Genomic DNA, 16,381 nt, shown 5'->3' with positions numbered 1-16,381 from the left:
GTGACTTTATGTACGTATGTTTTATATATTTGTTTGATATGAAGTAGGTATTAGAATGAGTTAAATTATTCTGAATTTAATATTCAAATCTTAATACATAAATATACAATTGATCAATACAAAACCGTTCCCGGTGCAAAGTTGTCCATAACGCTCGCCGTATTACCGCGCTGAATAGCGATGGCCAACCTTTACTCCAAGAACGAACCGGAGCGGGTGTCATAGGGGGTATTAGAATAGCTATATTATTGTGTGAATTATTATGTGTAAGTGTGATATTTTTGTACGGAGTGCCATAACCACACCCCGGACACTGATACAAACACCTCGTTTTACACAGACACTACACATTGACGTTATCGTACACGCGCATTTGTGTGCGTAACGTCTAACGCTCATACGATTCAAGACTAAAGTAAGACCGAGGGGGGTGAGGTAAACCTAGCTCAGCCGCTGGTGGGGAGCGGAGAGTTGCCGTTCTATCCGTAGTATTATTCCTTATTTTATTATGGTTTGCATTTCTCTAAGAACACTGTAGTAGAGTCAATGTATACACTTCTTATTTACGAGGATAAGGTCTGATTTTGATGTTTTTTTCTTTTATATGGTATTTTTTTATATTATTTAAAATCGGAAAAGGAACACCCTGAGTATTACAACGAAATGTATTACATAAATGTATTACAACGAAAAATTAATTTAAAGGAAATATACAGGTGTGTTCGCTTGCATAAGTTTAACTTTAATAAGTAATAAATGTTCTAAATGTCCTTTAGTATGGCGCCAAACGTCTATGACCATTATTTTGACTTTTAATGGATTAATTGGATTGGATTTCATTTATGGCGACCCCCATTAAGTTTTGAACATTTTCGTATTTTTACTAGTTGTTTTTAAAGTGAAAAAAAAAAATTCTTTATAAAATTACTTAACGCTTATGTATATTATTAAAGAGCTAATACAAGATTTTGGTATATTTATGGTTTTAATAGGTAATTAATGTTAATCGATGTTTTGTCTGATTTTAATTTCAAAATTAAACAATTTGTCTCCGTTTTACGAACTTTTTTTTAATAATTTACTTAAACTCATTTTGCTTCACACTTCACTTTATATGTTTATTGTTGAACATAATCCTAATTAAATACAGGATGTTTGTAAAATCGTAACGAATACTATGGGGTATGATTCAGACCATGATTTTGTGTTAATATCAAGTGGAATTTCATGAAAATTTTAAGTTTTGCAACGGAAAATTCCACTTAATTTCAACTGACAATTATTATGGTCTGAATCATCTCTCAAAGTTTTCGTTACAACTGGTTTCTACTTAACTTTCTACGTTAAGTATATTTTCTAAATTAGAATAAGGTAAGTATAGGGAGACTAATAATTAAAAAAAAAACTCAAGACGATTACTTTAATTTTCATTTATTGTTCACGTAAAATTAAATCAGTCAGTTCTTTTGAACAGAAGACACATTTGGCACTTTGTTCACTAAATAATATGGCTCTGTATAATTTATAACAAAACATGAGCTTCGAACGTAAGAATGACTTCAGAAATATGTAGTTACAAAGTGGAATAAATGTACCTGCCTAATACAAAATGATCACAATAATAATTACAGTAGGTAAGTACTTATAAATAAGCGTAGATTTTTTTTGTACATTTTATTTACACATAGCTAAGGCACTTAACAATTTCAGAGTTCAAAACATTTGTTCTTGATATGCTGTTACAGAAAATGTCAGTTAAACATGCTAAGTCTAATTACTTTTAGAATTTAAGACAAATAATTTGCGCCACTACTGTACTTTGAAAGAAAAATGATTATTTATCACGGTATTTGAAACTCCATTGTATTTACAGTCTCTACTTATTTATGTATATACATGAGGTCTAAGAAAATTATTTGAAGTAACATTACAATTTCTGTATAGAAGTTTATTAAATTCAACAAGATATGGCAAGAGATAGGATTAGGCGGACCTTGATACAAGATCGCAATTTATACAAAACTTACGACTACTTATTTACAGGATTGTTCAGTTCTTTCAAACATACTCCTCAGACGGTTTAGGCGTGCCGTTGGGAAGTCTTAACGAGGAGGACATTCTGCCGTTTACGGAGTCGGGCAGCTCCGCTATATCTTTGAAAACTCCAATCATACTTTCGAAGTTTGGTCCCCAATTAAGTAAATAGTCCCAGCCGAGTGTGGCGGGCGCTGGAGAGCCATTAGCTTGCCGGTATAGAGCCGAGCCCACGTGCGGAGCCAGGTCGTCATCCGACGCGACTAGAGTGCTCAGAGAACCTCGAAAAGAGGAGTCGAAGCTTTCGTATGGCGGTGGCAATATAGGCTTTTTAGCATTACTACTGCTGCTGACGTTCTGTCTTCTAACATCTTCAGGTTTGTCAGCATTTATGCTATTATTATCGTACTCGATCTCTGAACAAGTAAAACTATCATTTCCACTCTCATCGTCTGACCCCGTCGAACTTCTGTTGTCGACAGGCGGTGAATGATGTCTATGTGACATGTGATGGCCTACTCCTCCCCCTCGTGGCGCTTCACTGGAGCTCGACACTGCATCTAATGTCGACACTAGACTAGATGTTCTTTGCCTTGCATTCATTCTTTCTATTTCTTCAGAAGTTAATCCTACAGCACCAGAACCAACAGAGACTACTTGTGGCACTTGAGGGGGAGCGCTGGGGGTCTTTCTGCCAGCAGATGAGCTTTGTCCACTTAACTGAGACATCACAGGACTATTTAAACTGCGTTCACTATTACTATGTAAAGCGTCTTTGCCGACCCCGCCAGAACTGGATGTTGTCGCTAGCAAGGCGCTCTGTAAAGGTTTACCCGAAATATCATGAAGGGTTAATATTCGTGGCTGTTGACTAAGTTCACTGCTAGGCGAGAGACGTGCGAGTGGTGTGGTTTGATGTTGTCTTGGCTGAGGAGGAGGTTGAGATGCCTGTGCTAGTACTCGTGGTGGGTAACCACTCGGATGATGAGGTGAATGTCTGTGCTGGGGAGTTTGATGCTTGTGATGGTATCCAGCTATAGGCGGTGGAGTGGCTTTGTACTTTCTTACTCCAGCCGCTTCCCGGAAACCTTTATAGTGGTATACAATATCAATGTCTGATGGAGCTATAGAACTAGCATTCTCGAGATCATAGTGCTCTGGCACCTCTGAATTCAAATCCATACCGCTTGGGTGGTCGTGAGTATGGTGAGATGTATTTGTTGATGATGGTGGGTGAGGATGGTGATCTTCTCTTAACGCTGGACTCTTGCCGACTACTTCTCGTTCTATTATGTCCGGGCGCTGGGGTCGGGGTGGATCAATATTCATGATTTCACGATCTTTGTATTTCTTGGATAACAATTCAGGACCGACAATGTGACCCACATTTCGCATAATGTCAGCATTATCAGACATGTAACTGTTTAGATTAGTCTCATTTCCGTGTAAATTTCTGCTCATAATGCTATCATTTGTACCTGCTATTAAATTTGGAGCATTCAACATAGCTGGACCACCATTTTGTTTGGTATGGACCATACTATTCTTACTTGTAGATACATTGCCCTTTTCTTTCTTTTGCTTGCGAAGACGGAACACGATAAAGGATACCAGTATGGCGACAATTAGAACGATAAAGAAGACTATTACAAGGGTTATGCCAATACTTAGTGGATCGGGATTTTGTGCTAAACCAACACCAAAGGCACTGTGACATCCAGATAATATTTTCCCTTTGCGAACAATTTCCTTGAAAATACTACCATTACCACTGAACGGCTGAATTTCATTGTTTATTGTGAAATTGGCTAAACATCCTTCAAACTTATTGTTGCTAGATCCAGATAGCCAGTCAGATTTTACTCCTCCCAGCGATATAATAGTTAGGTAAGGGTCCAGAAAATCATGTACGCCTGCCGCGTCCAGTTCCTCTCCAACGTTTTTACTATCCACTATGAGGCGAATGCTTCTTCCAAGAGAAAACAATGTAATATTATGCCAGCTGCCATCAGATACATCATCTTGTTCTGGTTGTGTCATGTTAACTATTGTATTCTGTTTTGAGGAGTAACTTACTTTTCCTCCTAATAATTCAATCAATGTGAAATATTTATCGGTGGCTGCATAAAACAGTACACCATCTTTTCTATGAGTTCTAAAGAAGAATGTTAACGTCTTGGCTGGGTTGACTAATTTATTTGTTGTTTTTGTGTATGTTCTGGCTACATTTTTGTTCCATCCTGTATTTCCTCCATAGAAACTTTCCAACAATTGCATTCGTCTGTGTTTTTCGGATATGGTGTACATAATGAACCCAGTTTCACTTACTGAGATTGATTGAAGAGAAGCACTGCAATCGGGGGAAATTAAATTACCTTCACATTTACAGTAACTAGTCTTCCATCTGTCTAAGCATTCACCAGCTCCGCACGTATCTTTTTTATAACAAGCTCCTTTTTCTGATCGTTCACAATTTGGCTCGACTCCACGTGAATGAAGGGGATTTGTAAGATTTAACAATCTACCATTGATTGAAATACTGTGCATGCATCCAACGAAGTCATCAGAACGGATTTGTCCGGGACGTTCCAATACTGGATCTGCTTTGTGTAGCCCGCCGATGAGTAACGGCTCGTTGTTGAAGTTAAGTGTTCTGAAAAATAAAAACCAGAAATTAATATATTTGAGGTTAAATAAAAAAGCAAGCTTTAAACCTTTTGAATTCATTATAACTTACCCAGCCTGTCCTGTGTCATCGGCGTAACAAGAACTGTCGCCAGGTTCGCACTCCATACAAATGTCGCCATGATCTGTACAAGAGGCAACACTCAGAGATATGACTCGGCCATTTCTGGTGGCAGTGAGTTTGTACCAATTTCCATCAGCAAGATTTTTGTTAGGATGTGTTATTGATACAGATGTAATCGACGTTCTGGCTCCACCGAAAGAAAATACTGGTTTTCCTTCGAGTATTTCGATAGCAATGAAATCTGATCTGCCACCAGTTTGTGTCCCATAGTTGTATAATAATAGAGCATCTGGTTTAGTAGTTGCAAAGATGACTGTAATGTCATTTGTAGAAGCGTCCAAGGGTGAAAATTGCATATAAGATAATTCGTTAAATCCAAATGTAGAACTTTCACAATGTGTTCCGTATCGCCCATTGGTGCAACTGCATTTATATCCAGGTTTCAAACTAATACATATGCCACCATGCATGCACGGATTCGGTCTGCATGAATCTACTAGGGCTTCGCATTGATTTCCACGGTATCCAGGACGACATAAACAGAAGAAAGAATTTCTGTCAGAACTTTCTTTACACGAGCCGCCATTTTTGCATGGGTTGCTACTGCATACATCATCTCTCTCCAATTCACATGTTTTACCTTCTCGCCTTACCGGACACGTGCATGTAAAATCATGACCTTGCTTACGGCATTGGCCGCCGAACCTGCAAGGATTCGGAGAACAAGGGTCTTGCCGTTTTTCACAGTTATTTCCCATAAATCCATCCGGACAGTGACATATATAATCGTGGCGTACTAGTGGCGAAGACAGGATTAGAGACGGACTGTCTGTTATCTTAGTGCTGTCTAGCACTCGTATGGAGTCCGTACAAAGACCGTCATTTTGACAATGGTGAGAAGCACATGGGTAATATGGGACAACCAAATGCGTTCTCAGCAACTTTGCAAATTCATGTTCCTTATTTCTTAAATACTTTTCTGTATTTTCTCTTTTCCATACTGAATGGTTACCTTTTATAGCTACTGTTAAATCCAAACTATTTTCTATTTCGTTTATACTGTACAAATATATACTTTCTTTGCTACCAAGACCAGTTTTCATTGATTCTAGTAAACTGCGATAGTACTGCGTAAGAAACTTGGAAGCTGTCATATTAATTATTCTCATTGTTATAGATTGTTCAACGGTACTATTATCAAAAGTAAAGTATTCCACAGTAATAGACGATACAACATCTCTGTGTATTCCATCATTACCAGACACTGAAAGCGAGTATCCTTGGCCAGGTCTCACGGCGTTTGTATACAAATCACAACCTTTTTGGATAGTAAGTAACGACAAAGTGTTTTCAGAAGTAGACTCCTTTATAATCTTGCATTTGTAGTCACCCGTCGTATCAGGGTCGTTCGGCTTTACGTCTGCAATTTTTCCACTAGGAACTATATTGTTGAATGCGTAAACTAAAACATGAGCAGATCTAGGTGTAGGCGGATTATCATTTCGATCCAAAACTTTAATATACAACGTGTAGTTTGACTTCATAACAGGTATTCCACTATCTTCAATTTGAATAGTTACTTCCAAATTGGGTGTTACTTCGCGGTCCAATTTTTTTGTCGTTAACAGTACACCTGTATGTCTTTGTACTTTAACAGAATTTTGATGTTTTCCTCCAATAATGCCGTAAGTGAATGGCGCTCCGTTCGGAGGTAAGTCAGGATCTTTGGCCGAAAGTGTAGTGATGCTAGTGTTGGGTGGTTCATTTTCATAAACAGCTCCATTGAAGTTTGCAACATCAAACGTTGGACCGTTGTCATTTATATCGGTGAGAGATATTTTAACTGTAGCCGTTCCAGTTTGAGGTGGAGTACCGGTATCAATAGCGCCGATTATTACAGAGTAGGTAGGTATCGTTTCTCTGTCAAGATGACGAGCAACTTCAATTATTCCTGTTTGAGGATCAATCTTAAAATCTTGGTTGTTATTTCCTCCAATAACAGAGAAGCTGAATTGATTATTCTGCGGGCGAACATCTTTATCTACTGCTTTGACTTGAATTACTTCATGGCCAATTCTTGCTCCTTCAGAAACTGTAGCCTCATAATAGTGTCTCAGAAATTCAGGAGGATCATTTCCATCTTGAATAGATATTATAACTTGAGCTTCATCAGTATCATTGCCGTGAATTCCACCCGAGTTCTTAGCTAACACTGTAAGGACGACTCTATTCTGTGTTTCTCTGTCTAGATATCTTGCAACTCGAATCACTCCCGTCTGAGAATTTATGCTGAAACCCTTATCATTACTAGATCCAACAAAGAGGTAATAAATAATTCCATCGTCGCCACCATCTTGGTCAGTTGCTTGAATAACACCAACATTTGTGCCAACTTCCGCTGATTCCGATACATCAAAATGAAAAACTGGTTGGACGAATTTTGGATAATATTCATTGACACCTGTTATATGCACAGCAACTTTTGTCTTGTTACTCATAGAAGAACCGGGATTTTCGGCTAATATTTCCAAAGTATAAGTTGCTTTCTCTTCATAATCAAATACTTCTCTTGAATATATTTCTCCTGTGTTAGCATCGACATGAAATAAAGCAGTCATTTCATGGTTATTGATGTAATACCTGATGATTGCATTCTTTGGGGAATCAATGTCAATTGCTTGAACTTGATAAATAAAACTATTTACTGGAGAGTTTTCAGGTAAATACGCCACATATGAAGACTGATTAAATTGTGGCGCATTGTCATTTATGTCAGTTAAAATGATTGTCAATGTAGCAGTAGTTTCTTTAGCTTTAAATCCAAGATCTTTAGCAGTGATGTTCAAACGATATTCTTGTATAGTATCAAAATCAAGTGCTCGTAATATACTAATGGTGCCCGAGATAGGATGTATTTGAAATTCTTTACCAACATTACCAGAAGATATTGAATAGCGAACTATGCCATTAGGACCGACGTCTTCATCACTGGCTTTTACTGTCAGTATAGGTGATCCTACAGGTTCATTTTCTGGCACTATTACTTGATAACTTAGTGCTGTAAACTTAGGACTGTAGACATTTTCCCCAGTAACAATGAATGTTAAAGATGTTTCATCAGATTGCGGCGGTACACCACGATCTACAGCTTTTACTTTTAGGGCGTAATATTGTCCTATATAATAAAACTGCTTGTTAACTACAATCCAGCCATACGTTTTATCGATAGAAAAATAGGCTGTTCCATTTCCACCAGAAACGTAATATTCTATCTCAGCGTTGATTCCGTAATCCATTGTATCTTCAGCAACTAGTCGAATTATTCTTTTTCCAAGTGTGGCGTCTTTGGGTACCGGAACGAACTTTTCATGTTCTTTAAATTTAGGAGCATTATTATTTGCATCCACTACGTTTATGGTGACCAAACATTCAGATGACATAGGAGGTTTGCCGTTGTCAGTGGCCACGACAATAACGGAATATGTGTTCTCTGGTGATGCATTGACGGATGTTCTTTTATAATTCATTGTGAATTTACTCAGAATTTCACCTGTAGCTGGATCAATAGCGAATAAATCTGAAGACTGTTGCAAGGAGTAGGAAATAATGGAATTTGGGCCTTGTTTATCTCTATCTGTAGCAATAACTTGGCCAACAAAACTGTTTTTCTTTTGTAATTCAGGAAAATTGAAGCTGTAGTAAGAGTATTCAAATTCGGGTGCGTTGTCGTTTTGATCTTGAATCGTAATTGTCAACGGCGTTTCAGATCTCCAGGCTCCATCTATTGCTGCTACTTTCAAAACATATTCGTCTTGCAATTCTCGATCTAATGATCGTGCGACGGTCACGTTACCACTTATAGAATCTATCACAAACTTTTCACCAGGATTTTCAACAAAACTATAAGTAGCGTTGGCGTTTGGTCCCGTATCCAAATCTGAACTTGTAACTTTAATTACGAAAGAACCAATTTCAGCATTTTCGGTTACGTTAACACTGAATAGTCGTGTAAATCTTGGCGGGTTGTCATTCTTGTCTAGCACCGTAACAATTACCGTTGATGTTCCTACCAACTGAGGTACCCCATGATCGACAGCTTCTACCATTATTTCATAGAAAGGTATCGATTCTCTATCTAAAGCAATGTTTGTATATATTTCTCCACTTTCCGAATCAATTACAAACGTTTCTTCGTAGTCATTTAAAAGCTTGTAAGATATTCTACCATTCTCATTTGAGTCTTCATCATGAGCATCAATTTTTATCACCAATTGGGGAGGAGATTCTTCTTCTAATACTGTAGCATTGTACAAAGCGTTTTCTATAACGGGAGCGTTATCATTTGCATCCGTGACTTTTATTTCTATTTCAATAAATGATTTTAGTGGTGGGTTATCAGAATCTCTAACTTCAAACCACACTTCATATAAAGGCATTGTTTCATAATCAAGACCTTTTCCAGTTATGAAAATTTCGCCACTCATAGATTCAACTCTTAAAGCATCACCCACATTTCCTCCTGCGATTGCGTACTGTAATAAACCAGTTGGACCTTTCTTTGGAGATGTCGCAGATAGCCGTGTTACTAAAACGCCTTCAGGGGTATCTTCAGGAAACGTAAATGTGAGCTTGTTGCTAACAGTGAATTTCGGAAAATTCTTTACTGATTTCGGAATTAAAATGAGTTCTGCCGTACTTTGCCTGGGATTTATCCCGGAGTCTGTTGCAACGATGATTAAATTAAATGAAGCACCTGTATTCTGTTTGAATTTTATCAAATTTTCCTTTGCTTTTATGACGCCAGTTTCTCTATTAATAGTGAATAGATCTTGATGTTCACCTTTTAAGTCGTAAATTATTTTCTTGTTTAGGCCAATATCGTTGTCTTTAGCTCTGGCTCCAAATACAAAATCTCCTACGACGGTTCGGTCAGAAATATAGGCTTCATATACAGGCTGCGTGAAAGTAGGTGTGTTGTCATTTTCATCCTCTACGACTACTGTGAGATTAGATGTAGCAGTTCTTGGATCGGTAGTTGATGAATCTTGTGCCATAATGATCAAATAGTAGACGCTCCATTCCTCTCTATCTAATGTAGCATTTGTTGAAATTATGCCAGTCGCGGAATTTATAACAAATCTCTCAGATTTGTCTCCCAGGAGACTGTATCTTATTTTGGCATTATTTCCTACATCTTTGTCTGTAGCTTTGGGATAGAGAATTATGGTTCCAGGAGGTAAATTCTCTTTAACTGTTGTTTTATAACTCTGTCTTTCAAATTCGGGGCTGTTGTCATTGATGTCTTGAACAACGATTTTCACTGTTCCTGATCCAGTGAGTGGAGGAGATCCTGAAATTTATATAATTAGTATTAGTTGAATATAAAGAAATAATATTTAAAGGATCTAAATATGTTCGTATAAATATGAAACCAACGTATAAATAAACGTATAAATAATATATGTATTTAAACTAAAGGTGCTGTTAGTAACTTACCAGTATCCATAGCTACAAGCGCCAGAGTATATTCCTCTTGCGCTTCACGGTCCAACGTTCTTAATAAGGAAATTTGCCCAGAAGAGGCGTTTATTTTAAAAAGATCTGCATCGCCTTCCTTTATAAAATAGCGCACTTGATTGTTAAACGGCGGTGAATCAGCATCATAGGCATGAATGGTTATTATGTAACCGCCGTTAGGAGGTATTACATTTTCCATTACGTACGCTAAGTACGGTGAGTCTAGGAACGTGGGTGGATTATCGTTTATATCTTGAATTGAAATAGATAGTTCAGCCGTATCAAATCTGACATCATCTTTAGCACAATCCTCGGCTCTAATAGTGAGTATATACCGAGATTTCCTCTCAAAGTTTAGATTTTTAGCAACTCTCACAACACCAGTATCTTCACTAATGCTAAAATCTCTATTTTCATCTCCAGTCACGATTGAATATCGTACTCTTCCATTTGCACCTTCATCAATGTCTGTGGCAGAAACCTGAAATAAAGATAATTATTGAATTATATTGCATTGAGGAGCTCGGTGGCGCAGCGGTAAACGCGCTCGGTCTGCGATTGTTGAAGTTAAGCAACATTCGCAAAGACCGGTCATAGGATGGGTGACCACAAAAAGAAAGTTTTCATCTCGAACTCCCCTGTGCTTCGGAAGGTACGTTAAGCCGTTGGTCCCGCATTCGCATTGGGCCCGCGTGGTGGTTTAAAGCCCGATCTCCCTATCCATCCAGAAAGCCCGTGCCCCAACAGTGGGGACGTTAATGGGCTGCTGATGATTATTGTACTTCAAACTCTCAAAACTTATACAATGCGGCATGTATTTCGTAAATTTAAAACATAACAGTAATTTATATAGAAGTATACTTACTTGTAACACACCAGCACCGATGCTAGCGTTTTCAGGTACAGACGCGCTGTATTGTTTTGGATCAAAAACGGGACTGTTGTCATTTTCATCCAAAATATTTATCTTAATTTTCGTTCTTGTTACATTTGGAGGATCACCTCTATCTTTAGCAGTGACAGTTATCGTATAACTTGATTTAAGTTCTCTGTCAAGCTTCCCAGTAGCTCGTAATATGCCGTCTACGTTGCCAAGTGAGAAATATCCGTTAATGTCTGGATCGGGAGTCATGAAGTACTCAACATATCCATTCCTTCCTTCGTCTTTGTCCACAGCTTTTATAGTCATGACCACCGTATTTAGCGGTATGTTTTCAGAGACAGTCGTAACGTTGGGAGTAACGAACTCCGGCGCCATATCGTTGACATCTTTTAGTTGAATTGTAACCTGTAAATGAAATAAATACATGACATTAAGGTATTCATAAGAAAAACTATCCTTATGAATATTTTATTGCAGTACGAGTTGGTAACAGTAATAATATTTGAAGATAATGATTAGTTTTAAGTAATATAACGCGGATAGTGAAATAATTAAAAATACTGTTAGATTTAAATATTATTTTTTTAATAAATAAAAAGCAAAGGTAATGATCAAGCTTCACTCAGTCCACGTCGCGTCTCATCAGAGCTATATTGTGGAAACTAACAATGGACCATTTCAACAATAGACCTTTAATGAAGATTAACACAAAAGTTGTGACTACTTGCATCCAAGTTTATTCAATTGGTGGCAGTTAGCATGAAGAACTTATTTTAAAATTAACATCATCATTTTCTTTTTGGATATATTAATATTTCTAAAAAACAGAGATAAGAAAGAACGGATTTCGGCCCTAGAAGATTTTATTCTTTTGATATATATTTTTTTTCTTTTTTGTTATTTCAGAGTGACAAAATCAAAAGTAAACTGACTTCGGGACGCTAGTATTTGAAATGGTGATAGCTAGTTAGGAGGGGTTCACCAAAAGTGACACAGACCCGCAAAAGTAAATACATCCCATCCCGTTAACAGACTGACCGACGGTCTAATGCATATACACGATCCTAACTATCAAAGAGCTGTGAGAAGTGGTAGTAATAAACTTATAATTCAGGATACATCATTTTAAAGTACTTATTTAAAATAACTATATACGTTAAATAAATTTAAAAGCAACTGCATCTCTATGTTCACCTGGATCGATTTAGATGAAATTTGGAACATAGACAAAATCCAGTGCTGGACATGAATAAACGATTACATATTACAATATGGAAAGTTAAAATACCTATGTTTAAATTGATAGATAGATATAGTGACCATAGGTCATTTGGGTGTCGACAAATCAAGCAATCGGCAATATAAGCTTGCGATGTTATAACCGTTCGGTATTTTGACTGTCGACGTTTTGAGCGTTGACAATTTAAATATGAGTATTTTAAGTTTCGATGTTGTAATATGTAACCAAATAAACGTTGATCAAGTCATGGTTGGAAAGCTATTATTATTAGACACCACGTAAAAAAGTCTTCAACAGGAGACATAAAATAAATATCAAGTTCATACCTGAACTGTAGAAGACAACTGAGGTTCTGGAGGTTTCGCCGAATCCCTGGCGGTAACAATCAGGTTGTATATTGGTAGAACCTCTCTGTCTAATGGTTTCGCCGTTGAAATGGTTCCGTTGTCAGCGATCGCGAAGTCTTGCGCATCGTCGCCCGATGTGATGCTATAGCGCAATTTCCCATTTAAACCTGGAAGGAGTTATAAACGAATTTCAAATCAGATTACATTCATATATAATGCACTAATAAAAAAAATGCAATACGATCTGTGATTTGTGAGAAAAGGGTGGACAAACATAGAAATACAAATATACATAACATACACCTGTGAAATTTTGTACACGGGTTTAGAATATTGTGCAATTCCGACAATATTATACGGGTCAAATTGATAACCTCCTTTTTTAAGTCGCGTAATAAATGTGTTCCCCAATAATCGGAACCACAAATAATAATCAGAAGGCAACTTGCTGCCACTTTTAATAGAAAGTAAGATGGATATGAAGAACAGGTAATTAGCCCATATACTGCTCTATCATGTGAATCCATTTGTCGAATTTTGGGCTCGTGCAATGGGAATAATAAATGCCAAGGAGAGAGAGACAGAGAGAGAGAGAGAGAGAGAGAGAGAGAGAGAGAGAGAGATAGAGAGAGGGAGAGATTGGGTATATGAGATGCAGAACATGACGTTTGTAAGTAATACTTACACATATTCCTTGCAGCGTGAAATGCACATAATATATTTTTTTAATATTTAACAATACATTCAGTAAGCATAAAAAACAATACCTTTATAGGCCATATATTCATATAAATATTCCTACCTGAATCCATATCAGTAGCACTGATGGTCACAACAGAAGACCCAACAGGAACATCCTCTAGGATTTCATTGGAAAAGCTCATCGGGTCAAAGATTGGCGCGTTGTCATTAAGGTCGATGACGTTGACGTAGACGGTGACAGTGCCGGAGAGAGACGGGTGACCGCCATCCTGTGCCTGCGCCACTAGAATGTAGTGCTGCGTCTGAAATGTCCAGCGAAATATTGGATTTAAATCTTGGAATTACAAAATCAAGTATTTCTGAATCTTTAAACAATCTTGAATCCTCCATTTCGGGCTTAGGGGGCCATGTAAAATGGGCGTGAGGGATTATGCTCCATACCTCCTCTGGTTAATTAACCTTTTCACGGACAGAGACTATGGGTCATTGATGGTTCATAATATGACACCTTGGAATCGGAACGTCCGTAGACGTTCTGTACTTGAAAGTGTTAAGGGGAAGCCTACGGTGGAACATATTTACAGGCTATTTATGTTTTCAAAGATTTAGGCACTGTTTTTGAAAACCGTAAAAATACCTCGTCCCCAAAATACGAATGCGATAAAGTTGTAAACAGCCTCCCGAATCCCGACCAGACACTACTATAAAACGTAACATTTCTTAAAATGCAACGACAACATTTCCGAGAGAGCACGGAGGCATTCAGATTTTCCATATAATAGGACACCGAAGCTTCCCAGCTATGACAAGCTCCCTCATTCGCGGATCGTGAAGCGAGATGGCGATTTAAAAAACAAGCAGTGGTTGCGGAATCCGGCTCGTGTATGTTTTGCAGACGGCCGCTTTGTCTGACATTGTTCGAGCCTTAATTTCGATGGCGGATCGAGCGGGCAAATGCCGAATATGATGCGCGACGCGAAAAAACTGTACCGGGATGAAATTAGCAGCTCTCTAGCGGGGTACGCGGAATTGGCGGGCGGTCGAGAGAACGACTGTATGCCGGATTGTTTTTACTAATTAGCAGGACCGGCCGACTTGATGAGGCGACGCGGTGGCGGCTCACAATCCCAGCCCTTATTCCCGGGAGATAAGACACACAGCAAGCCACTGACGCCTGTCTCCAGAGACACCGAGGTAATTTTTAAAAACAATGGCACTTTTTCATACTTCGCAAAACTGCAGGTTGGAGTCACTACACAGTTATAGATTCAGCAATAATGACGTGCTTACTTGTTTATTAATGTCCTAAGTTTGGTTTACAAATTGTGCTCTTATTTTTTAAGTTTTAACTAGAAATACCTGTAAAGTGGCAATTTGTTAGTCCATACAACATCTGCTGTGGTGACATAGTTATAGAACAACTGTTGATTTATGGACATAGAAAATACAGTGTCCTTCGAGCATTGATGAATGCGCATCAGCCCTACGGGTACTTATTACAATATTATTATATACCAGTTACAATGAAAAATTGTCGCAAAGCTGATTAAATAAGGTTCAATTAAGCTGTCGTTCAATTAATCGTGATGAAAACGATGCTTATTTAAATGTACAGTAGCGAACACAAGCGATGATTGAGAAAACAGTTATCCGCCATTTTTGGCTTCTTTGAACAAACAAACGACTGTGTATGTTAAATATGGCGCTTTGTATTAGTCTTTACACCGGATTGTTGTCACATCGTGACTTTGGAATTGTAGGTAACAGTACAAACTTGTATTACATCTCGTTGTTTTTTTTTTATACAACACATGGATATTCATAGTGCATGTAGTAGTGTCGTATGCGCAGATTCAGTGGTCATTGCGTACAGGTTTGCATTAAAAACTCGCTCTGGGGCAACATCGTCCTTCGTTCCTGAATTGCGCTTACCTACAACATGCAATATTTTACACGGCCAGTAATAAATTTTACTTATCCTTATCTTATTTTTACGCCCAAAAGGCATGCAGGTAAGTGACTCGAATTATGTTTTATAAGAGCGGTAATTGTGCTGTTGTCATTATCTTTTGTGATATTAACATAATCTTACAAGATGCGTGTATGATTTTTGGTATTTTATGTTCCTATTCATAAAGTTTAATTTTATTTCATCCGCTGAGGGTGAAGAAATTACGGTCAGTCCCAAGGCTGAATTAAAAAGGAAAATAAACGGTGGAGACCGAACAAAAGAGGTTCACTTGAACGACTTGCAGGAGGCTTTTTAATTGCACAGAATTTATGGTAACTTCCTTCTGAATCTCACATCTGCCCTAGTATCTGTGACCGTGAAAATAGTACCAACTTTTTCATCTAATAACAACACAATACTTACAATGCAGTCTTGCTGTATCAGAGACCTCTCCTTTTGTAAAGCAAAGGCTGTGCTAACAGACTGGTTGTTGGGCATAGACTAAGATGAGATGGAAGATCTTTTACAATAAACACATAAATATTTTGCAAGTTCTCTTTACATTTTCATGAATTTTACTTATTGGTGCTAATTGGTGCTGTCATTTTCTTATCCGTTGAAAAAGAAAGGGACAGGATTACCTGTCCCTTGTGTGGTGTCTATTAAGACAGGCATAAAATTTAAGGAATACACGTCAATTTTAAGCAGAAATCTAAAACAATCGTCTAAAAATTTACATCGGCCAATAACTCGACAGAATTAAGTAGACAGCACGTCAAACGGATTGCATAGCAGCCTATTTTATTTGCTCGGGTTATTCATTCATATTAAAATTAACTTGTTGACAATCATCCGTCCCTTTCCTTTACGGCGGATAAGAATATGACGGGTATAACTTAAAATAAAATTAGGATTAGTGTTAACTGGTTCCCCAAGATACAGGCCTTTTTTGGGGACC

The 16,381-nt window shown here is 37.8% G+C and overlaps 1 protein-coding gene across 1 annotated transcript in view; it reads right to left on the bottom strand.

The window, feature by feature from the left end:
* Positions 1-1,415: 1,415 nt before the first annotated feature.
* The window catches only part of LOC126368152 (cadherin-related tumor suppressor), a 151,595-nt gene continuing 136,629 nt past the window's right edge, over positions 1,416-16,381 (bottom strand). The window contains exons 4-9 of the mRNA XM_050012031.1: positions 13,573-13,774; positions 12,750-12,937; positions 11,166-11,588; positions 10,280-10,781; positions 4,772-10,133; positions 1,416-4,687 (exon numbers count right to left, since the gene is read on the bottom strand). Coding sequence (XP_049867988.1) covers positions 2,059-4,687; positions 4,772-10,133; positions 10,280-10,781; positions 11,166-11,588; positions 12,750-12,937; positions 13,573-13,774 — 9,306 coding nt within the window. The 3' untranslated portion in view covers positions 1,416-2,058. The remainder of the gene's footprint in view (positions 4,688-4,771; positions 10,134-10,279; positions 10,782-11,165; positions 11,589-12,749; positions 12,938-13,572; positions 13,775-16,381) is intronic.

This window comes from Pectinophora gossypiella, chromosome 7 (assembly GCF_024362695.1).
Source record: "Pectinophora gossypiella chromosome 7, ilPecGoss1.1, whole genome shotgun sequence".
Lineage (NCBI taxonomy): Eukaryota > Metazoa > Arthropoda > Insecta > Lepidoptera > Gelechiidae > Pectinophora > Pectinophora gossypiella.
This window is presented reverse-complemented; position numbering and strand designations above follow the sequence as displayed.